This window comes from Vulpes vulpes, chromosome 1 (assembly GCF_048418805.1).
Source record: "Vulpes vulpes isolate BD-2025 chromosome 1, VulVul3, whole genome shotgun sequence".
Classification (NCBI taxonomy): Eukaryota; Metazoa; Chordata; class Mammalia; order Carnivora; family Canidae; genus Vulpes; species Vulpes vulpes.
In genome coordinates this window covers 194683328-194708807 of record NC_132780.1, presented here as the reverse complement: position 1 = coordinate 194708807, position 25480 = coordinate 194683328, and the positions used below count along the sequence as shown (strand labels likewise).

Sequence of the window (25480 nt, the reverse complement as noted above, 5' to 3'; positions counted from 1 at the left end):
CAACTCAGGGCTTGAACTTGCTTCAAACTAGTACTAATTTGGTGCCTCCCATAAAGTAGAGGGCTGACCCTCCAATGCTGATTTCATCATGACAGTTGGCTGAGTCTGCCAGTCCAGGCCAGACCAAAACTGGCTAGGAAATCTAGCCTCCTTTAATATGACGAACTTTTATCCTTTAGTTTAAAACTTCCTATCAGCTACAAATTACAGCCCATCAAAAGACAGAGAAGACAGGCAGGCACCTGGGTGGCTCAGTTGGTTAAGTATCTGACTCTTGATTTCAACTCAGACTGTGATCTCAGGGTCATAATCTCAGATCTTGAGATCGAGTCCATGTGAGGCCTGAGTTGGGCTCCACACTGGGTGTGGAGCCTCCTTAAGATTCTATCTCCCTCTCCCTCTGCCCTCCCTCTCTTTAGAAAAAAAAAAAAAAAGCCTCTGAAATGCTTAATAGGGAGCAAATGACATCCTTCTTTGATTAAAGTTCATATACAGATAAATCAAAGCCACTAAACTCAATTCTTTAAAATGTATATAGTCTTATACAATATATTCTTCATATCTGTACTAAAAGGCAAAATCTAAAATTATCAACTAATACTTGAAAAGTATTGTAATTTACAAAACCTTTATACATCAAATCTTAACTTAGCCTTACAAAGTGGCATACTAGCATTATAGTCTTTTTTGAACACATGAGGGAGCCAGGGCAAAACAGTCTTTTAGAATCTAAGGTCATATGTGTAATAAGTGGCAAAAACAGAATTCAAACTTACATCTCCAGGGATCCCTGGGTGGCACAGCGGTTTGGCGCCTGCCTTTGGCCCAGAGCGCGATCCTGGAGACCTGGGATCGAATCCCACATCAGGCTCCCGGTGCATGGAGCCTGCTTCTCCCTCTGCCTATGTCTCTGCCCCTTGCTCTCTCTCTGTGACTATCATAAATAAATAAAAATTAAAAAAAAAAAACTTACATCTCCAGACTCTAAATGTGGTGCCCTTTCTGTTTCTGCACTGTTTTTACCATAAATCATAATTAATTCAATTTTTCCCTATACTTAGCCTCAGATTAAAAAAAAAAAAAAAGTGCACACACTGACAGTGGGTGGACCAACCAATACAGCTGCTGATAGCAGACAGAAGCCAACTTAACGTTGACACTTTCCCCTTGTATAAAAAGATCCATGCGCAGAGAAACATGTTTGGCTGAGTATAATTCAATTTGTAAATATTCCAAAGCAAACAAACATTACAACTATCAGAAGTGTTTCCCCTTAAAAAAAATAAAAATAAAATAAATAAAAAAATAAAAAATAAAAAAAATTTAAAAAGAAGTGTTTTCCCTTGAAATAGACCTCCTGTGGAGATAACTGAGAAAAACATAAAACGTCTTTAAAATAAAGTCTATTCTTTCCTTTTAAAAAAAAAATAGACATATGTTAACCCCAAATAAATATTTCTTTCCATTTTCCCTCGTGTCCACTAATCCCTCCACTGCCTCTGACAGTGAAAGAATAAAATATTAACAACAGATGGTTTTTGAAGTTGGAAATGCATAACTCTTAGCCATCAGTGGTCATTAATTTAGCATTATCTTTAATATATTTATTATAGTTTCTGTGATTTAATTTAGTTGCCTTAACAAACATAATTTTGTTTTAGCAATGTCTGCACACATCTGTCTTCTGCACACATCTGTCTTCTTCAAGAGTAAAGGATCATATCTTATTCATTATTCTCTCATCCACTGGACTTATTATATGGTAGTCATTCAATAAGCATTTGTTGCCCTCAAATCAATTAATGTAGTAGAAATACATAAAACAAAATAAATACATAAAACAAAATACATTTGAGTCTTACAGTTAACAAACATTTATTCACAAATGTACTGCATACATTTTACTTCCATAAAATCAGGATTTACCTTTAAATTATACTTGGCAACATGTTGTCTTTCATTGTAATGTTGTGCCTTACAATCTTTGGCATCTTAGATTCAATGAATAGTCTTTATGAAAATATACATTAAGAATATTCTTCTCATGTAATTGGAGATCATGGATCTCTAGATTACATAAAGATGTGAGGGGGTATCCTTTACGGATGGCTCCCCTACTAAATCAGTGAGTCAGGAAAAAAAAAATCAGTGAATTAGGTCTTCAAGAGCCAGAACTTTATTTTATTTGTCTTTGTATTTCTAGTATGTCCTCTCTAGTGGCTCAATAAAGATGAGCTAAATGAATAAAAACATCTGGTCTGGGGAAAAGAATGAGTAGGGGAGAGGGGATGATCTATGCTGTAAAGGATAAAAACAAATTATAAAGATAACTAGGTTTAAAAAAATAACAAGAAATATACTATTTTATTTTTATTATTATTATTTTTTTAACTCATGAGAGACACAGAGAGAGAGGCAGAGACAAAGGCAGAGGGAGAAGCAGGCTCCACGCAGGAAGCCTGACGTGGGACTGGATCTGGGGTCTCCAGGATCACGCTCCGGGCAGAAGGCAGGCGCTAAACCACTGAGCCACCCGGGCTGCCCTAATATTTTTTTAAATGACACAAAACTTTAATATCTTACCAATATATGTATATATTCACATTAAACATGTGGGTAAGAAAACAGAATAGAAAAAAAAAAAAAAAAAGAATGAAGCCAGCAAGGAGATTGGTTTCTAAAATTTATGTCATAAATTATACATACATGTTAGAGCTGGCTCATAAATCTTTCAATAAGGGCAAAATAAATACATTCAACAATTTTATTTTTAAAAATATATTAAAATTTGCCAGAAATATTGGAGATTTAGACATTCAAAGCACATTACAGTAAATTGGAGACACCAAAGACAGAAGAACTGGAAAAAATATTAAAGAGTGAACTTGATATAAGTGGTTCATTCATTTATTGCAGAAAGATAGAAATAATACACACAGAAAAAACTGTATTCTGAGAATAGTATATATGAGAGTATTTCAGAAAATAGGCTTTTAAAAGGCTGAAAAATTAGAATTCAAATCGATCTTGTTAGAGAAGAATTCAAATTAAATTTTGTTAGCGATATCTTAAAAATAAAATCTGAAGATTCAAATTGAAAAGCCTCGGGATCCCTGGGTGGCGCAGCAGTTTGGCGCCTGCCTTTGGCCCAGGGCGCGATCCTAGAGACCCGGGATCGAATCCCACGTCGGGCTCCCGGTGCATGGAGCCTGCTTCTCCCTCTGCCTGTGTCTCTGCCTCTCTCTCTCTCTGACTATCATAAATAAAATTTTAAAAAAAAAAATTGAAAAGCCTCTATGATTCAACTGGGCAACACACACACATGCCCATATACATGCCCAATATATACAAATAACACTTGATAAGCTATTTTTCAACAAGCCAAAATAAGAAAAACCAAGTAAGCACTTGGAGGCAAAACTCAAATCTTAGAAGTTTTCATTATAAGAAAAAAAATGGTAACTATGGATGGTGACAGATGTTAACCAAACTTATTGTGATCATTTTGCAATATATACAAATATGAAATAATTATCTTGTAAACCTGAAACTAATGTTATATGTCAATTATACCTCAATAAAAAAAGGTCTTTGAATAAATCACCTGAGAAAGTAACCATAGGCCTTCCTTTACTTATTTATCTAAAGATTCATTAGGAATATATATTTTTCAATTACAAAATTAATTTCTGAAAAAAGAAGATCTTTCACTATTAAGACTCTCTCTATCCTCTCCCTTTATTTTCCTTTCTTGTCTTTTGTTCCATGAAATGGGAGTGATTTTGTGATACTACTGCACAACAGCAATCACAAATTAGCATCTAATTTAATTACCTTTATAGCCTTTTACAAATCTAAATCAGTAGGAGGTATTGAATGGAAAATTTAGAGATTTTATTAATCTCCTAGGTAACAGTACACACTTTCCATGAATTTATAATATTGTGCTTTTTAAAAAAGATTTTATTTATTTATTTGAAAGAGCACAAGCAGGGGGAGGGGCGGAGGAAGAGGGAGAAGCAGACTCCCTGCAGAGTGGGGAGTTGAGATGGGGCTCAATCCCAGGACCCCAAGATCATGACCTGAGTGAAAGTCAGACATTTAACCAATGGAGCCATCCAGGGGCCCCTCATATTGGGCTCCCGATTAAATATGCAACTCAAGTCACATGGATGGTAACACAATGAGAACTAATATGTACCTATGTTTGATGTGATCGCTGTAAATGCAGGTTAAGAAGGTCAACAGTGTTTTATAGATAAAGAAAATGGGGTTTTAGAAAGGTTAGTAATATGTATAAGGTAAAGAAAATGGGGTTTTAAAAAGGTTAGTAATATGTATAAGGTAAATGACAGAGGCAAGAATTTAAATGTCTAACTTCAAAGTCAATGGTCTCATGGAATTGCTATGCTGCTTCTCCCCAAAGTTAGCAAAACATCTTAATGTGTTCTCAGCCATGTACAATCTTATTTCCCAGCCTTCTCAATGTACTTATGAAAATTTAGCAACTGAAAGCAGTTCTTCTAAATTCCATAACATTTTTATTTGTTGTATCAAAAATAAGACACGCAATATGAAACTAAGAACGCTAAACAATGAAAAAAAAAAGAACTCTAAACAATGTAAAACTGTATCATACTAAATAAAATCTTATGTGAGTAATTATATTTCCCTGAAGTATACATTCTTCAAATGTTTCATATCATACAGATATGTTATTGATGAACTACGTTTTTAGTAATTTTTATGATAAAGCTGGATATGGAGTCCTTGCTCAGAAATACAATCTTTTATGCTATTTTATGAGAAAAATAATTACCATATTTTTACTTTTTATAACTTTTCCCAATTAAGAAGCTTAAAACACAAAATATTATTAAAATAAATTATAAATTTGGTAAAAATGAAATATAATTCAAGGACCCATTATAAAATCTTAGCAAATATTGGCAATGATAGGATTATACAAAACAGCACTCTTCAGTTCAAATACAAAGCACTTTATAAACATTTTGTTAATCTCAATCAAACTGAACGACAAATATTACTTTACATAAAGATGATTATTTATTTATTTGCTGCAAGTGTTGCCGAGGATAGAAGGGTCAGAGGGAGAGGGAAAGAGAGAATCTTAAGCAGACTCCATGCCCAGCATAAAGTCCTACGCAAGGCTTGATTGATTTCAAGACCCTGAGATCATGACTTGAGCTGAAATCAAGAGTCAGATGCTTAACCGACTGAGCCACCCAGGCACCCCAAAAGATGGTTATTTTAAAAGATACTATTTCTTGAATATCAATATATGCCAGATGCTAATCTAAAAACTGTATATACACTATCTCATTAAACATTCACAACAGTCATTGGAAAGGAGGGAATTATCTTCCTTGTACACATCACACTAAGGCTATCTCATCTCCCACATTCAAGGTTAGGGAGGTTAAAAAAATTGGCCAAATTCACACTCTTAGCAAAACAGAGACTTAGAATTCAAATCTAAGATTCTGGGACTCTGAGGTCCATGCTCTGTTCACGATTTGAATATATAAATATACCTCTCAACAACAGTTAAGGTTTCCTGTGCAAGTTGTTCCAAAGCAGTATTAGGTACTGTTCACTTGCATGACTTGTAAGTCCTTCAAAAGTATGATTAACATGTCCAAACCTGGACTCAGTAACCTCCCATTCCAAGACTGGTGTTTCTAGTATACTCCCTACTCTGACTAATGGAAGGAGTTAGGCTTCACCATCTGGATAGTAGTCAACCCATGACTTTTTTTTATCTCCCATATCCAAATAGTCACTAAATTCTGTTGATTCTACCTCCTAAACATCATTCTTTCTTCATTATCTCTCATATAGACCTTCAGCTACTACCCTATGTTTATCCCTCACCGTTCAGACAAGCTTCTTCAAAGAATGGTCTATATTCCACTTAAATTGAATGCTTCTTAAGGGCAATTCTGAACAGGTGCTTTTTATGAATGCTACTGTATACTTATCACCCATCACAGAGTTGTCCACAGTAGGTTTTCAATAAATACTGAACATATGAATGCAAGTATCTGGCTTCCATCCCTCTTAATGCTATATATAGCATATGTGCTATTAAGTGACCACAGTATGTAAACTTCCTTTGTTCTGATTCCAAGTTCCTAAGCAATGAGATGACTTTTCATGTAATTTTCTTATAGAGAAAACTCTTTGGTTGGAGAATCTAGATGCTATCTACTTGGCAAATGCCTCAAAGCACATTAATAAACTGGCATTCTGATAAATTCATCATTCTCAAATACACCCACACACAACAGACAATTTCCATGTCTCACAAACTCTCACACACTTAGCACAATTGTGATTCTAAGCCCACAAGACTTTGGAGTGTTTTTTCATGGTAAATTCATCAATGAATTTCATAATAAAAGCTTCTTAGAGACCAGCCAGTCAGCTTTTTCTTTGATTAATGCACCATTCATTTAAAGCAGCAATTCCTCTATATATGTTATACTTTTTCCTTTATATATTTTACTATCTTGCAACAACATAAGGCATGTAGAAATCTGGTAAAAATGTTAGCAAATTCAATTTCATGAGGGTGAGCACTGTAATTCACTAGCAATAAAAGTTCTCTTTTAAGACAAATTTTCTGGGGTGCCTGGGTGGCTCAGTCCATTAAGCATCTGCCTTCAGCTCAGATCATGATCTTGGGGTCCTGGGATCAAGCCCTGTGCCCAGCCCCCAGCTTAGCAGGGAGTCTGCCCCTCCCCCACCCCGACTTATGTGAGTTCTTTCTCAAATAATTAAAATCTTTTTTAAAAGACATTTCCTAAAATGTCTTCATCAATAAAGTACCTTCTACCAATTATCTTGTGTTTTTGTAAACAATAGGTAAATACTGCAATACCTTTGAAAATTCTGTGACATATTTTTCTTCCCCTGATCCACCAAATATGTATGAAGTTCATACTAGATGCCAAGCACTGTACTCAGAGCTGGGGATGATGAGCAAATATCAGCACTGTCGTTGCTTTTCTGTGCTCAAGCTTTAGAAACACTCAATGGGGTGCCTGGGTGGCTCAGTCAGTTAAGCATCTGACTTTTTATTTCAACACGGGTCATGATCTCAGGGTCATGAGATCAAACCCCACACCAGGCTCCACACTGAGTGTGGAGTCTGCTTGAGATTCTCTCTCCCTCTCTCTGCCCCTCTCCCACTCCCCTGCAGGCACTCTCTCTCTCTCTCAAATAATAAACACATTTTTAAAAAGAAGCAGACACATTTTCATAAAATTATCACAGAGCATTATAAAACTACATTTGTAACTTATTCGCAAGTAGAGGCATATGGTAAAATAAGAGTATATTTATAATAGAGACGTTTGTTCAGATCAGGTAAACTGAGAAAGTGGTATGTGAGTTAAGATCTATAGGAACGGGAGTCAAAGACAGGCTAAAGAAGTCTGAACAAAGAACACAGTACACGTACTGCCTCTGTACTCACTATCTCCAGTTCTTCTCCCATTCTCTCTTAAATAAAATGCCCACCTGACTTTTATATTCTTTACTCAACCGAAACTGCTCTCAAGATCCTCAATGACCCCCTTATTACTAAATGTAGTGGTCAATTATCAATCCTTATCTCACTTGATCCAGAGCAGCACTGCACATACGTAGTACTCCTTGACCACCTTCACCACGCTCTGTGGGTTTTCCTGTGTTCACTAGCTGCTCCTGCATAGTCACCTTTGCAGATGACTCCAGATCAACCCAAACCCTACGGAGTACCTCTTTTTGTGATACCAACTATACGCTAACTTTAACTGCTATTAAAACACTACTGTGAAATCCAGTTATTCTATCTACAGCCAGATCTTTTACCTCATCTCTGTGCTCTTTTACCTAACTTGCCTACTCCATACCTCTACTTGAATATCTTAGAGGCATCTTAAACTTTACATGGCCAAACAAGACTCTTGATTTCCATCTCCTTACCTCTGTACACAAAACTGTAGACATCCTCACAACATGAAATGGCAATTCCTTTCTTCTTGTTGTTTAGCCTAAAAACTTTGGAGTCATCTTCAACTCCTATACACTCACACCTCATATCCAATCTATCAGTAAAACTTGTTAGCTAAACAAACACAACAGGTCCAGACTATGGGCCTCTTCCCATTGCCTCCACTGTTAGCACCCTGGTCCAAGCTACCACTATCATCTCTCACCTGGATTATCACTTTAGCTTGCTAACTAGTGTCTCTGCTTCTACACTCGCTTCCCCCTAATCTATGCTCAACACAGTTTCAAAGAAGTAATCATTTTGAAAAGTCAGATCATGCAACTGATCTGCTCTAAGCCCTCCAATGGCTTTCCTAATTCAGTTAAAGGTCAAGGTCCTTTCAACCACCTATGTGACCTCCTTCCTCTGTGACCTCAAGTTATTCTCCTCCCCTGCACTTACTGTGCTCCAGTCACATTGCTATTTCTTTGCTCCTGCCCAGAGGCCTTTGTACTGGCTGTTCTCTTCCCAGGACGTTCTTCCTCCAAGGCTCGGCACAGCTTATTCCTCCTTCTACTTCATATTCCCTCAAATGTCTCCTTCTTGATTAGGTCTCTGACAACCTTATTTAAAAGTGAACCTTGCCCTCTCCCCCCCCCCCCACACACACACACAATCTGGTACTTCACAGTCCCCTTCCTGGTTGGCTCTTATTTTTTCTCTACCACATTTGTCTTCATTTGCCTCATATATTATATATTTATTGTTGCTCTCCCCCTAATAGAATGTAAGCTCAATGAGAGTAGGAACTTTTGTACAGGTGACCTTTGAACAACGTGGGGGGTTAGAGGTGCCAACTCCCCACCAGGAAGTAAAAAAAAAAAAATCCCATAACTTTTAATACATAGAACTTTTGACTCCCCCCAAACTTAACTACTAGAAGCCTACTGTTGACTAGAAGCCTTGCACATAACATAAGCAACACATACTCTGTATACATATTATATACAGTATTCTTAAAATAAGTAAGCTAGAGAAAAGAAAATGCTATTACAAAAGCATTTAAGGAAGATAGATTTACACTATGTACTGTATTTATCAAAAAACAATCCACACGTAAGCAGACCTGTGCAGCTCAAATCCATGTTGTTCAAGTGTCAATGTATATTGTGCTCAATGACATATGTACTTGTCCCATTACATAGCACTCAACAGATATGTTGGAAATTTGAAATTAGGTGGAAATAGGAAAACCAGCGAATGAATAAAGATCTGTATGGCTGAAGTAGAGAGAGGTGGAGAGTGGTAGATACACGAAGTGAGGCTGCAGTGGAAAGAGACCAGAGGCTATTAGGCTTTTTACAAACAAGTTTTGCCTTAAGAATAGTGAGACAGCAATGAATGATTTTAAGAGAAAAATCTGGCCAGGACGTGCATTTCAAAAAGTTCAGTATGGCTCCAGTGTGGAGAACTAATGGAGAAAGGCCAGAGTGAACAATCACTAATACAATGGTCTTGGCAACAGATTACGGCAGTTTGGAAAAAGCTGTGCTTACGGAGCTCACGGGTACAGCTGGATGGAGCTATTCGTCTACAAGTCATAGTGGAACCATGTGTGTGGATGGGAGCCGACTCAACTATGCAGGCAAAAGGGGATCTAGATTTAAGAAACTACGTTGTACATTGGACAAGGAGGAGGAGCCCCAAAAAAGGACAAAAAAGGATTGTCTTTTTAAATTTTTTGAAATCATACTCACAAATTCACTTTTTTTTTTTTTAAATCGGATTTAAACCAAATAGCATAAAAGTAGCAAGGCCTTTCCAAATCAGACTAATTCATTGAAACTGTCAAATCTGTTCAAGGTCAGGTCACCCTCAGAAACCATCCGGAAAATTCACAGGGCTGGTCTCTTTGCAGCTTCAAAGTAGATCAACACACAGGAAGTTACCCTTCCCAAAATAGAGGGGATTTTGGCTTATTGCAGTTTCCTGAAAGTACTGACTCTCTCTCCCTTCTGAGCCTCACCATAGGCTTCTTCCGGTCCTCTTTCCCTGGGATGAAGAATTTCCCTGACTTTCCAGGAGTAAGCCAAGAAACCCTCTTTCTAGACGTCCCAGTTAGCCAGCTACCATACTGTGTACTGTAATTGTGTGTTTTACTACCAGATGCCATCACCGGAGAGGGGGCTGGGGCTTTTCCCCCTGTGGCATACTCAGCACCTCACAAGGAGAAATTTCTAAAATTCAAAAATGGAATTTAAATTTAAAACTTAAATAAGCTATTTAGAATGACTTATTTGACGTTACTATTATCATTATGATTTAAAATTTAAATAAGTTATCTAAAATAACTTATTTGACTTTATTATTATCATTATCATTTTTTTTTTTAAAGTTTCTATTTAAGTGGCCTCTACACCCAACACGGGGCTCGAACTCCCCACCTGGGGAACTGAGCCGCCCCGGCCATCCATCCCACCACGTGGAGAATTAAAATCTCATTGATGGACCGGACGGCCCTTCACACCTTGACTTTTCTCGAGGTACGACTTTTTTTTTTTTTTTTTTTACAAACAAACATGAACTTTTTACGCAAATGAACCTTCTAAAATATACTAAATCGGGCAGCCCGGGTGGCTCAGTGGTTTAGCTCTGCCTGCAGCCCAGGGCGTGACCCTGGGGACCCCGGATCGAGTCCCGCATGGGGCTCCCTGCATGGAGCCTGCTTCTCTCTCTGTCTCTCATGAGTAAATAAATAAAATCTTAAAAAAATAAACATACTAAATCTTGGGAGATTTTTTTTTTTAAATAGCATCACCTAAGCGGGGGGGCGGGAGCCTGCAAACGTTCCCATCCAGGGATGCTGGAGATTCTTCTTTTCCCCTTAGTCTCTCGTGCAAAATGGATCTGACATCTGGCTTCTGCTCGGGATCTCCTTTGGGCGCAGAAAACACACAACACCCCCCGCGCAAAGGCGGACCAAGGGCCGGCGCACGGGGTCACCTAAGGCCGCCCTGGCGGGTCCCCCCGCAGAGGCGCGAGCGGAGGCCGCCGTTCCCGCCGCGTCCCTTCCTCGCGCCCCAACGTGCCCCCCGCCCGGGGCGCCCGCGCTACTCCTTCCCAGACACACCGGACAAAACCCCCTGGACTTAGGCCATCTTCTAGATGCCTCGATCTCCAAAATCCCTGAGGAAACGAAGGAAAAAAAAAAAAGCCTCAATTGGCAGCCAAAACCCCCCAGCGCTCCCCAAATCGACGCTTACCAAGCTCCGTCCGCGCTAACCGTTGGCTCCAAGGCCGCCACGGGCAACGTCGCAGGGGCTCCTGGGGACTGTAGTTTCTATCGCCCGCAGAACGCGCCGGTACATCAAAACTACACTTCCCAGAAGCCAATGCGACGACGCTCCCCCCCACCCCCACCCCCGCCTTCTTCAATCTCGGATTTGGCGTAATAAAGACACCGTCACTCTTTCCAAGCTGATCTTAAGTGAGGATGCAGTTTCCTCCAGGTGTGTGTCTAAGCCCTCTTGGCCGTGCTCGGCCTCTCTCCGTCATGGCTTCATTGTACTTGCACTTCTTAACTTTTCTTTCATACGTCACGGGACGGAAACGCCCCCGACGCAATAAAAAAAAAAAAAAAATCCCTTCGGCGCATGCGCCCTGCTCGCCCTCACGCATGCGTAGCAGCCGGTTGCAGTTGGCGGCCGGGCGCGGACTTGGGGTCCGGAGGTAGCCCGTCGGAGGGCGGGGCTCTTTCCAATGGCTTTGCCTCCGCGGGTCGCGTCTGCTTGGGCGGGGAAGAGGGCGCTGGGGCAGGGGCGGCTCCTGGTTTATGCCGGGCGGAGAAAGGGGAGGGGCTGCAGGGGGGTGAGGACCCCATCTCCCCTCCCTCCTCCCGCCCTCTGGGCCGAGCCCCACCGATGGGGCTGGGCGAAGGGGCGGGCTCTGCGCCTGGGGCCTCGCTTCTGCGCCAGCTCGGCGGCCCGGCCCTGCGCGGGTCCGGCTTAGCGGGCGGTGGGCGAGGACGCAGGGAGAGGAAAAGAAGCGGCGTCTGCCCGGGGAGTCGCCGGGGCCGGGGACGCTTCCCTCCAACGCTGCATCCGAGGCAGCGGCTGCAGGGGCTGCCGCGCCCCGCCCTGCACCCCGCACCCCGCACCCTCTCCCTCTCCAAGGAGCGCCCGGGTCTCCGCCCCCGGCGGCCGGCGAGCAAGGAGGGCTCGGCGAGGCTTCCCCGGCAGCTGCTTCCCCGGCCGCCGAGGCGGAGGGCGGAGCTGCAGAGGGCAGGGCCCGGCGCCGGAGGAGGGGCGGGGTGGGAGTGCTCCCGGGACTCGGTGGCTGCGCGGACGAGAATCCCCGAATGGCTGGGAGCGCCTTCCCCTGCGAGCTGCCTTCCTGGGCAGAGCTGGGGTTTGACAGCTGCACGACGTGAGGATATCCGCTGACCCGCGAGGCGGAGGAGCGCACTTCCCCGGGGCGGCCTGTCCGGCCGAGCCAGCGCTGCAGGGTTTCATCTTTCCAACTTCTCTTTGCGCGCGTGTCTCTGCCAAGAGGACCGCCCTGCCCCTTGGTGTAGGAGAGAAGGGTGAGTCCGAAAAGACGCTCTGCGGTTCCAGATGTCACCGAGACCGCTGTGCTTCCACGACGACTCGATGCCCCTGGCTTTCTTCTTCTCACGTGCCTCGTTTTAAAAGTGACCAAGTGCTCGTGGGGACATGCCGACGGGGCACTGAAGGCGGCCCGAGGAGACCCTCCCCCCGGTTGTCATGGCTGAAGGAGACAGTGAAGTGAGATGGGACGGGCTGTGCAGTAGGGACCCGAGCACTAGAGAGACCGCGCTGGACAGCATCAGGCAGACGGTCCTGAGAAGAACCGAGGGTCTTCGTCCCCCAGACGGGCTCCCACCCCCGGCGGTTTCTTTGGATGGGTTGAATAGACTCCTTGCTCACCTGCTCATGCTCTCTAAGAGATGTCCCTTTAAAGATGTAAGAGAGAAAAGTGAATTTATTTTGAAGAGCGTCCAGGTAAGAAAACATTGTGATTGCAACTGCCCGCCCGGTGCAAGTGCAGGTTTACTTGCAGCCACTCCCTCTGTGTTGTGGGCTCCTAGTCGGTGGTTCTGCGAGCCCCTTACGAATTCATTCCGCAGCTCGGGGTGGCTTGGAAAGCGTGGAATTTGGGGCCCAGACTGTACAAGAGGAACTAAAGTAAAAGCCATTTTCAAATAAGAGTAAACAAGTATTGTGTTTCTAGAGAGGTGCTTTTTGTTTGTTTGTTTTTTTTAGCAGAAATTGCATTTCTCTAGGAAAACTGTGAGACAGTTACAGTTAATCGCAAGTGAAGACTTGCTTTTTTTTTTCTTGCATTCATTTTTACATGTTGGAAAGGGATAGCCAGGATGCTTTTCACATCGTTACAAACGATATTCTGTGTGGATGGTTTCTCACTTACAAGCCTCTGAGATGATCAAGCGTATTAAGTGTTCCTTCACTAATTCAGGATAATTGGTCAGTTTTCTCATGTTCTTGAGAACAAAACAAAAAATCAGGGTCTGTTCTCTAGAGGCGACCTTTTTTTTTTTTTTAATGAATCACATAAAAAAATAAAAGCCTAGATTAGAAAGGAGGTGACATTTTAAGATTGAAAAGTTGAACCCACGTTGAGTAGAATGGCAGAAACACTCGTGGTAAATTACTCAATTAGTTTTCTCTGTGTTTGCCTCAGTTGCGTGATTTTTCTTTTTCACATAGGCATCTTTTTAAGTTTTCAGTGCAACAGATTAAAAATGTTAATTTTCCTCCTGTTCTGTGCATAACCAATCTGTCCAGTTTTATTGGAGGACTTATCAGAAGGGTTTTATTTTGACTTTTTTGTTTTGTTTAGAGAAAGTTTGTTTTTAGATCATAAGAATGGTCAGTAACACTCTGCTGGTCAGTCTGAATTACTACACGTGTTGAAGTCATTTATGAAAAGCTCTTAAAACTTATAATTCACTTGGGTGTATATATATATATATATATGTAAGCTAAGATTAATAGTTTTTTCTATTTTGGTTGGTTTAAAGCAACAGAAAAAATAATCATGTTCATAAAATGAAGACCGTTTAAGATCTTGGGATAGTTCTTCCCACAAAGTTTGGGAACAACCGTTACAATTCATTTGTCCAGAGTTACCAGAGAGGAATTAATTTTCTAGATACCTAAGCCTTAAAAGTTATTTCTCTATTTCTTAGACTGCAGTGTCTACAACCACCATTATGGATCATCATTAATCACATCAAGTACTGTTGTTTAGCTGAGGGTGAAGTGTATAGGGCTATATGATCCATTTTTAAAAATATTTGTGTTCGATTTTTAATAGTTTTTCTGTTCCTCCCCCTTACTGTCAACATACTTTTCACTTTGGTCTCTCCTGAATCTTTAATTTTGTTGCTTATTTATATTCAAATGGAAAAGCAGATAACCAATTTAGTTCAGAATTATATTGAAAACAGGAGTAATTAGGCTCTGGGGAGTGCAGGGTCAAAGGACTGTGATATATTGGTGAGTAAATGGGTACTGGAGTCAGACCTAGGCTCAAATTCTCCTCCTTTATTAATGTGCTGTATAACCTTGGACAAGTTACTTGATCTCTCTTAGCTTGGATTTCCACATCTATAAAATGGGAATAATAACATAGAGCTGTTGTGAGAATTAAATGAGATGTAAAGTGCCCCAGTATAAAATGAATGCTTCTCTCCTTTTTCACAAGTGAAAGACATAGACCATGTGATAGATATTTCAGAATTCACTCATCCTGGAAAAAAATTCAAGAATCCCCTCCACTGTGAAGGTTTTCCATAGATTTATATATATATATATTTCATCTTTGCATCTATTGCACTTAATTCTTGTTACTATTATAACAGGCACTCTTATATTGTGCTATAATCACATGTTTATGTGTCTGTGACCCCAGGAGGGCCTTTCAAGTTCTCAAGAGTACTGGCTGGGACCTGGAAGCTACTAAATATCCAGTGGATGAACAGATTTATATTTGGCTACTTTTTATTTCTTATCAGCCTGAATAAAGTTATCAGAGTAGGGAGTTTCCATCCCCACATCATTCATGCATGCCTTCACATAACAGATGTTTATTGAACCCCCCGGTGAATGCCATTCTAAGAACTAAGAACCAGTGATGAACAATTTGGACATCTTACTGGAGACAGATCATAGGGAAGTAAACAAATAATGTAATTTTAGTAAGGGAAGACTTCCCTGAAAAGATGACATTTAAGCAGAGATTTGACAAAGTAATAGATATAATCCAGGCAGAAAATGAAATTTGTGAGGGGGACATTCCACACAGAGGGAACAGTTGTGTGAAGACCTCATGGCCAGAGAGCTGACGAGTTCTAGGAAAGGTAACACAGTGTGGTTGGAGCATATTTTTGAAGGGAGAGTGAAAGCTTAAGCACATTCTCTGTAGTGCGAACTGGCTCCAGTACTTTATTAGCTCTACAATGTTGAATAAGTTGCATAATTTCTCCTTGACTCAGTTTCCTCATCTGCAAAATGACGATGATGCTCACAATGAGAATAAAATGAAGTAACGCTTGCAAAACATAGTGCAGTGCCTAGCACCTAAGAAATGCTCAGCGATATCAGGAATTCTTACTGTTTGTAGGCAGGAGTTGGATAACAGAGGATCTTATAGGCCGAGTTAAGAGTGGTGGACTTTATCCTAGTAACAACTGGAATCCACTGAGGGGTTTTGAGCAAGATGATGATATGATCCATGGTGTATTAGGAGGATTACTTTCGGAGCAACATGGAGACTGAATTTCAGGGGTCAAGAGTGGATGTGCAACATCAGTTAGGTTATTCCACTAGTTCAAAGCAAAAATTGTGGTGGAGCAGGATATAGTAGGAAAAGTGGGAAACAGTGAATGGGTTTGGGAGATCGCTAAGAGTTAGTAACCACAAGATAGGGTATTGAATTGGATACAGGAGATGAGGGAAATAGCGAAATCAAGGATGCTCTCCAGTTTCCGGCTTGAACTACTTGGCGAATAGTTCAGTCATTTCCTGAGACAGAAGAGATGTAAAGGGTCAATTTAGGAGGAGTGGTGAGTTCTCTCTTGGATGTGTGGAGATTAAGTTTCCTAAGATACATCTGATTAGAAAAAGCTCCTGAAGGTATTTCTGCCCCTGCTACTATAGTTGTAGTCCTGCCATTGTTATCTGTCACTTCCCCGTCCTCCACCTTGATATCCATCCTCCACATAACTGCAGAGTCATTTATCTAAAATGAAATCTGATCTTGTTACTCTCCTACCTAAAATCCTTTGGGATAGAATTTAAACTTAAGAGTGTCACGTAATGTCCAGTGTCATCTGGCTTCCACATTACTGTTCTAGCCTCACATGGGAAGCCAAATAATAAAATGTAGTGCTCCATAATGCTTTCTGTTATATGTTACTAAGGCATTAGAAGCTGAACTGACTATGCAATTCCTGCAGCTGTTCCTGCTCTTAATTGCTGTAAATCAGCTCAGAGGTCTGGTAGTTGGAAAAAGAGTTAATAGGGCAGGGGTGGGATGGATTCAACTCAAAATGACTAAACCTGTAAAAAAAAAAAAAAAAAATTGGCACATTGAGAGAGAGCATTCTCTGTATTCCTGTTCCCAGTTTATTGATTTCACATCAACATATTTACATCTATTGAACACACTTTTGAGAACTGTTCTGTGCCAGGCACTGTACGGTGGACTGGAAGATCAATAAGACCATTCCCTGCTTTTGAGGAAGGTCTTCTATTCTCGTAGTAGGCTTTATTTATGCTGGGTTTGTTGTTGTTCTAAATCCCTTAATACCTTTTTGATATGTTTGATTCTCTAAACAAAGGAACAGATGTATTAAAACTGGTTGGATACATTAGTATAGTCTATGGATGAATTGTAGTCTTTTTTTTTTCTTTTTTCTTTTTAATTTAATTTTATTTATTTATGATAGGCACACAGTGAGAGAGAGAGAGGCAGAGACATAGGCAGAGGGAAAAGCAGGCTCCATGCACCGGGAGCCTGACGTGGGATTCGATCCCGAGTCTCCAGGATCGCGCCCTGGGCCAAAGGCAGGCGCCAAACCGCTGCGCCACCCAGGGATCCCGAATTGTAGTCTTTATGATGCATATAATTAAGGGAGGAATGTGACTGTGTGATATTCATCAAAAGATTATGAGTGTTCAAAATAGTCAAGTACTTTTCTAAGAATGGTCATTTGATCATTTTCATTTCTGTACTGTGAAAAAGGAAAACTGTTAAAATTTCTTATAAGCTTTCCAGCAATTAACACTATCTGAAAGTAATTTGGCTTTAGAAAATTTAGAATAAGTAACAAATAGTAATATATCTTTGTTAAGTGGGGTGGAGGAGGCTTTCATTTAGTGAAGTAATTGTTATCCCCCACCCAAGGAGAAATGGGTATGATGCACATTTCAGTTTTTAAGAGTTGTAGTTAGAGTATCCATTTGCTATCCAGTTTGGGTAATACATAGTTTGTAGGTTTAACAATAAGAGATTTATTATTTAGCATAATAAATATTGAGGTTGGGCAATTTCAAGGTTGGTTGATTGGTTCATTACCGAAGTACATTACCTTTTTACCTTCTATCTTTCTGCTTTCCTTTCCTCAGCATAGCAAGTACTATTTCTACTCATGGCGAAAAGGTTGCCTCAACAGTTCCAGGTTCCATGTGCAGTCATGACCCATCTACAACAGAGAAGAAGGGTTTTTTCACTTGTGTCTATCAAGAAAGAAAGGTTTTTTTCATAGCCTCTAGCCGACTTCTGTCAGTTTTTATTGACTAGGGTTGAGTCACATGCCCTTTTCTAAGCTAGTCATTGGCAAGGATATTGGGCATTTCTCATTTTGGTTTGGACTAATCTGCATTTAGCCCCTGACAGCCAGGACACCCCCATCACTTGAACAAAAAAATTTCTATTGGTGAGGAAGAAGGGGGACACAACGCAGTCAAGTTTATTCAGAGGCTACTATATTAGAACTGATCTAATATCTCACTAGGTAAAATATTGTTTTGGTCTAGTTATAATTTAGATTATATTAGGTGAGAAACATAATTTATAATGATGCTATAAAATGTAACATGAGATTAGGAACATTCTAGAAGCAGATTTGGCCTTTTAAATTGTTTTGATTTCTTTTTTACTGCTATATGTAGTCAAAGCCAAAAGTTTTAGGTGGTGCATCTCAACCAAATTCATTGCTACTCCTAGCCACAGCAAATATGAGAGTCTTCTTTCAGTATTTATACTATCTTTCTTCTATATCCGTTATTTTCTGGCATTTCTTGTTTTACTAATATGCTGAGAACTCAGTCCCTTTCCTTGAGAAAGCCTTCCTGACTTCTCTATTCCTACCTTTGACCACTTTCTTTAGTAGCTTTTTGATCTCAGTGGAGAATGCTATTTCCCCTCAGGTTGTCTCTGTTTCTTTAGATGGAGAATGTGAAGAAACTGAAGGCAGCTATTAACTTTTTTTTTTTTTTCCCTAAATGGTTTGCAGACAAAGTAATAGCTTATCTTTTTTTTTTTTTTTTTAACCCCACTGGCTTACAGGATGAATCATATCTGCACTATCTACCCTCAGTGTCGTCTTTATAATATATAAATACATCCTGTCCCCTTCCTTTGTTCTGACTTTCAGAAAGACTGAAACTAACAAGGATACTTTTTTTTTTTTAATTTTCAGATTTCAAATATTTAATTCCTGTTACAGTGCCCCAGATGGTCTCTAGCATGGAAAAAAAAATCTCAAAATGATTAATTCAAAAATGGGGTTTTTCAGCACACTGTTTAATTTATAAATGGGATATAGTGTTTTGTAGAAAAATGGGATGTTAAACTCTTGCTTATTAGATTCCAATTTAAGGTCATGGGTTGCTCATGACTTCAGGAAGGACTGTCTGAAAAACAATAGTTCAGCTTAATTAGAATTATTTTCTCATCTTAACACTTTGTGTCCTTAAACTGCTATTCAGATCATCCATGGAGTGGAAGAATTAGAAAATAGGTGTGCTGTTCTTTTTTAGAGTTATATTTTTTTCCTTTGGGTGGGTGACCATTAGAAATTTGTAGGATATCTTTTAGCCATCTGAATAGAAAATAAATTAATAACTCAAACAGCTTATGGATTTGCTGAAGCTGACCTGACAGAAAGTAGACATGGAATCTTGCATATAGTAAAGTGTTAACAAACATTTAAAACTTTGACACAGAAAGGTCCTCTTTGGTATCATGTCTTAATCATAAAGGATTTTCAAATTTGAAAACCGACAGTGTTCATGTGGAAGCAAATTAACATGGATTGGAGGAACCATAGAAATCAGGACATTTTTAGAACTTGTGAAAGGACAGGGGAAATGCTGGGGGCATGGGAGAGGCAGTGCCTAAAGTGCATGGAAGGATGAAAAGTACTGCTGGAGGTACATTAGCACCAGGCGAGCTTTGTCACCAATTTTAATCTCTTCTTTGTCGCAGTTTCTCAAATCAGTCTATTTTGTCATGCCATATGGTGAAATACTTGCTTTTTAAATGGAAGTCAATGGAAAATAGGACTTAAACTTTTCTAGACCACATTTATTACGTTAAGTCAGATCTTCGTTGACCTTGATAAAATTACCAAGTACTCTATGCAGGCACAATGTACTCAGGCGCATCAGAGAGTTCTTCAGAATATTTGACGATGGTATTGTTGGGGGCATTGGGCAGTCTGGAAATAGAAGTGTGAAAACCTCAGCTAAATAGGCATACTATGGGAACATTTCATGCTTTGCTTCTTTTTTCCTTGTGGTTACTACACCAAGTTAAACTAGGGCTGATAAACATACATTTATCATAATGTTTGTGTATTTTTTTAAAAAGTCGGTTAAAAGATGTTTACTTTTTAAAAAAGCTTTTTCACTGGTAATAGTTAGGAATTTTGTAGGGTAACAATTTAGACCATTTATTGGATCTTTCCAGTTGGCATTGTTATTGTTAAGTTTGTGTTACTAGTAGACTGTCACAGTTTATGACATTTTTCAATTTATAAGAAAAAAAACTCATGTGAAATTCAGCAACACAGGAATTACCTGTCTTATATTCTAATCTCTTTTATATAACAAAATAAGAAAATTTTATTAGATTACAATGAAATATGTCACTACCTTAGAAAAATGAGATATTTTTAGTTTTATATTTTATTCTTACCCCCATTTTAATGTGGTAAATAGGTAATTTTAATTTAAAAAGGTGGTTTCATAGATTTATGAATTATAATTATAATTTATTATTATGAAATATTTATACATTATTTATATTATAAAATTACCTTAAAACTTCTTAAGCTTTTAAACCATACTAAAGGGAAAGAAAATATATGATGTGGAGTTTGTGGGTTATCCAAATCAACTTTCATATATACATATTTAATGAATACTCTTCATTTAAACAAATAAAGTAAACAGTATTCATTTAGTGTTTTAACTTAAAAAATTATTTAAATTGACAAGTTAATATACTATTTAAAAATTCATCAATTGTATGTGTAATATTCAGTAAAGTCTAGTTAGAATCACTCAAAGTAAGCATTTACTGTTTTGATACTTAAGTGTTTGACAGGCATTGCACACTCCTCTTAAAATTTTACATGATTTCATTTTCTAGCAAGTTGGCAGGTGTTAGCTGTCTATAATTATAACTGAGTAATTTTTCAAATGCTATTCATAGCCTAAACACAGCAAGATATTCTTCCAATCATGTGATAAAGACCAAGCCTTGCAAAATAGTGGTAGAGTGATATGTTCAGTGGTACTGAAGGACATATTTAAGAGAAGCCTTTCAAAAGTAAAAAGTGATTTAAGTGATAGGGAGAGACTTTTTTTCACAAACCAGGGTTCTCTCAAAGATACAGAGATTATACCTCACCAAATTAAGATGTGTCTACTTTTTCATCTAACAAGTAATGTATGCATTGGCAGACAAATTATAAAATATAACCTGTATTGATTCAGTTTTGTTGATGACAGAGGTTCTGAGTATAAGAAAGAATTAAATTTTTTTTCCAAGATTTTATTTATTTATTCCTGAGACACCCTGAGAGAGAGAGAGAGAGAGAGAGAGAGAGAGAGGCAGAGACATAGAGGGAGAAGCAGGCTTCATGCAAGGAAGCCCGACGTGGGACTCGATCCCCTGACCTGGGATCATGCCCTGAGCCAAAGCAGACGCTCAACTGCTGAGCCACCCAGGCATCCCAAAAATTAAACTTTTTTTGAGACAGTGTAGATTTTACCATTTGGCCTGTGAATTATTTCTTCTCATTTCATTTATTAGGTATTTGTTGTGTACTTTCTCTGTGCCAAACACCATGTTTATCTGCCTTTTGACATGTCAGAAGAAAGGCTGTTTCACTTAATTTTAATAATGATTCTGCTTAAAAATTTCTTGATTTATTTTGTTTTCTGACTTTTCTAAGCATAGAGTCTCACATTGACTAGAGATATTACTTCAGAGTAAAGATCTTACTGGGAAAAAAAAATAAAGATCTTACTGGATTTTACCAGCCATATGCTCATGAATAAACCTCTGTAGTCTCAGTTTCCTCATCTGTAAATTTACATATTTATCTACCTTATGATTTGATTATTAAAAAGATCATATTGGTAAAGCACTTTGTTACCTACAAATTTATTTATGAATAAATTCTTTGAGACTACTTATCTGTAAAATGAGGGTAAGAATAGTAATACCAAACTCAGGGTAGTTTTGAGAATTAAGTGAGTGTGTAAAGCGTAGAAGTACATAGTAAGTGCTCAATAAATATCGGTGATGATGATGGTGATAAGCCTGGTCTTAGGTGGTTTAGTTAATGAGTCAAACTCCGAACTGGCATTATACTTCAGGATTTTTTTAATATCCCACACTTTGTATCCACATATATTAACACTCCTAATTGCCTTTTGTACATTGAATTTTCATTAAAAAGCTGATTAGTAAAAAAAAAAAAAAAAAAAAAGCTGATTAGTGCTGATGTCCAACTTTATTAGCACAGGGTGCTTCTAACCAACCACTGCCCCAAGGTAGATGTTTGGCTTGCTCAGAGATTTGCCGTAGTGGTGATGGCAGATTTGTAGCATCCATTCCCTCCTTGGAGTCTAACACCCTTCTGCTATTGTCAGGATGGCACCAGCAGGGAGCCAGCAGGCAGCTAGCTGCATGTGTCATCCAGGTGGTCAAGTATGAAGAGGTCCTTGGCCAAGGCCTTTGCTTCGGTATTTGGACAAGATCAGAGTATAATTGTCAAGATCAAACGAACTAGGGGTGGTGGAGGGGGAGGAGGGCGGGTGTTGGAGGGGAATGGGTGACGGGCACTGAGGTGGACACTTGACGGGATGAGCACTGGGTGTTTTTCTGTATGTTGGTAAATTGAACACCAATAAAAATTAATTAAAAAAAAAAAAAAAAAAAATTGTCAAGATCATGGGCTTTGGAGTTAGTCAGACCTGGCTTTAAGTCTTGCTCTGCCAAACTCTGTGACCTTGGGCAAATTACATAACCTCCTTAAACCTCAGTTCCCTCACAGAGTTGAAAGGATTAAATGAGGTAACATGTGCAATGCTTACTGGAATCCAGTAAGCACTCAGTGAATGTTAACTATTAATATTCTGTCCTGCCTCCACAGTGCAATAGAGATGGAAAATTGAGCCCCCTGGCACGATATGCTTTTTAGGGTACCCCAAATTTCTGGGCAACTGGGAAAATATTCACCGACTTTCCAGGTTCCCTGGCCCAGAGGATAGCACCCTAGAGGAAAAAACACCTCTAGGAAGCAAATTAAGGATTTTATAAATACTGTTTTAGCTTTAGCTTTCTGGGAACTGGATTCCTCCCTTGATATCATGTTAGTCTATTATTCCACCTGTGAGCATTTGACTTTCAAATACATCTCCAGGGACATGTAATATAGAAAAAGCAAATCATGACTTGTATGCCAATGTTGTCAGTAAGCAACTGAATCTTCTATGCTTGGTAGATTCATGGCTGATAACTCAGGCAAATTATCTGCTGCAGGGACTGCTAGCCTTGAAGGTCTACTTGAGAAGATTAGAGCTGCGCTATCCGTGTTCCTTCTCTGCTCCCCACATGGGATCCTGACAAATTATTAAACTGAAAGTCCCCAAAATAGTCCCTTCATTCTTGCCAGGTAACTGGCCCCACTTAAGACAGCTAGATGTGATTAAAACAAAGTAACTGAGCAAAAATACTTTGCCAAAAAGATACCTCAAGAAAGGTAACGGGGCTAGAAGAGATTTTGCACCATATTAGATTTCGTGAATTTGCTTGGTTGCATGTGGTTGGTATGTGTCTTTGGGACTCCTCCTAAGCTGCCATGCCTGTCGCCCTTAAAATCTGTCATGGCATTGGAACCAAGTAATCTTAAGTCATCTGCAGCAGTCTTTTAATCTTTTTAGTTTGGCAGAATGTATACTTTTGAATGTGGTAAGAAATAGGCATTCTTTATGGGAAGCCTAGTTCTTAGCCCTTTTCATATATTAATTCATTTAGTCTTGACAACCACATTGTAAGAGTAGGTATTATTATCCCTATTTTATCATGAGGAAAAATCAGGGTCCAGATAGGTTAAATAACTTGCCCAAGGTATTGTAGCTAGTAAAGGAGCAGGTTTCATACCCAGGCATTGAGACTCCAGAGACCATACTTTTCACCATTATACTGCACTCTCTGAATAAAAACTTAATATAAGGCTCCTAGCAGTGAAAATATTTTTTTAAAGATTTTTATTATTTATTCATGAGACACACACACACACACACACACACACACACACAGAGAGAGAGGCAGAGACACAGGCAGAGGGAGAGGGAGAAGCAGGCTCCATGCAGGGAGCCCGATGTGGGGCTCAATCCTGGGTCTCCAGGATCATGCCCTGGGCCAAAGGCAGATGCTTAACTGCTGAGCCCCCCAGACATCCCTATTTATTTTGTGTGTGTGTGTGTGTGTGTGTGTGTGTGCCAAATTAGTTTTCCTTTAGGATGAAATGTAAAACTTTGGTATTTTTAGGGGAAACTACATTTTTAGACATTAGTAAGTTGCACACCAAATTTTTATTTAAACCCTGACCCATCTTGAAATTGCCTTTGGAACCTGATTAATGTCATGTTTCATTGTCCTGTGTAATTTTTTTATATTGTCATCATAAATGTCAACTGATTCCAAGGAGACTGGACTGTGATCTTGGAAATATGGTATATGAAAGATTTATTTTTATTTCAGGAGATTACCAAGTAAGATGATTTCTTTAGCAAATTGCCTAAAAGAAAATTTGGTATATTTCCATGAGTAATAGATTCAAGGTTAGCTTTGAATGTTAAAAGAGCATTCTCCTAGCTAGTTCATTGTTGCCATGACAGTGCTGGCAGTGTGAGTGTTGTAGTAACTCCTTGCAATGATCTTATTTTAGACCCTAACGTTTGCAGTGTCAAACATCCCCTTCCCCGCCCCATAAGTAACTCTAGTGGAAAAGTACTGGTTTTCTAACTGGCTTCTGGCTTTGTAGCTGAAAGACTGCACTATTGTGGGCTTAAAAAAAAATAGTGTAGGAGTGTTGAGTATTTTTCCTGTGGATTGTGAATGTTTGAAATTTCCTAAAATATGGTATTGCATTACATGTCATAACAGCAAGTTGTTTACAGCTAAAATGAAAAGAGGCCTCAATTGTCCTTTTAGAAATCAAGCCCAGATTATCATTAGTTTGAGCTCATATAGAAATCATTTTTCCGTTTGTATATCTTTCATGCATACTTTAAAGCTTTTGGATTCTTTTATTCTATTATTGTGGAAAATTTGTATTGGAACCATAAAGGATTATGTTTAAATAGTATAGAAAGGTACTTTTTTCTTACCCTTTCCATAGTTCAACATTTATCTGATCAAAATGGGACATCTTAATCTTGATTGCCAAAATTGTGAAGTGACTTAAGTTATATAATGATTTTAAGAAATTACTCAGTTTGAATTATGTACTTAAATTAACATAATTGTTGAGGTAGTTTTAACTTTGTTGCCTGTATGTTGCAAATTAAATTTTAAAATACTTCATTGATATTTTCTAATTGTAAATCCCGTCATAACTATACTGGTAAGCACAAAATACTTTCAAATTCATAATAGTGCCTGCATTTTCTATAATTTTGTATACCACTTCTTAGGTCAGAGTTTTGATATCTAAGGCATGTGCCCTAAAAGTTTAGTAAGCAAGATAAATCAAAATGATTTTGGCAATGAATCTTGTCAGAGAAGATGGAAAATCTAAATACTATACTTCCTTAATTAGTAACAGCTACTAACAAATAATTCCATTTGCTTTTTTCCTAAATGCTTCACCAAAAGTTTAGTTCATCTTCCTTAGATGCTGAAGATTTAAAT

At 39.0% G+C, this 25480-nt stretch overlaps 2 protein-coding genes across 8 annotated transcripts in view; one reads left to right on the top strand and one right to left on the bottom strand.

Moving 5' to 3' along the window:
- CEP57L1 (centrosomal protein 57 like 1) overlaps positions 1-11614 on the bottom strand; it is a 72297-nt gene extending 60683 nt beyond the window's left edge. For 3 of the 7 annotated variants that reach the window (XM_072738486.1, XM_026005787.2, XM_072738504.1), the window contains exon 1: positions 11263-11315. The gene's annotated coding sequence lies outside the window, so the exon portion shown is untranslated. Of the gene's footprint in view, positions 1-11262 lie in introns of all 7 variants that reach the window. The other 4 variants (XM_026005783.2, XM_026005785.2, XM_026005786.2 and 1 more) reach the window with 4 other exon arrangements.
- A 306-nt stretch (positions 11615-11920) lies between these two features.
- Positions 11921-25480, top strand: part of SESN1 (sestrin 1) — a 99765-nt gene continuing 86205 nt past the window's right edge. Inside the window, exon 1 of the mRNA XM_026005781.2 lies at positions 11921-13020. Within this exon, the coding sequence (XP_025861566.1) occupies positions 12763-13020 (258 nt within the window). The 5' untranslated portion in view covers positions 11921-12762. The remainder of the gene's footprint in view (positions 13021-25480) is intronic.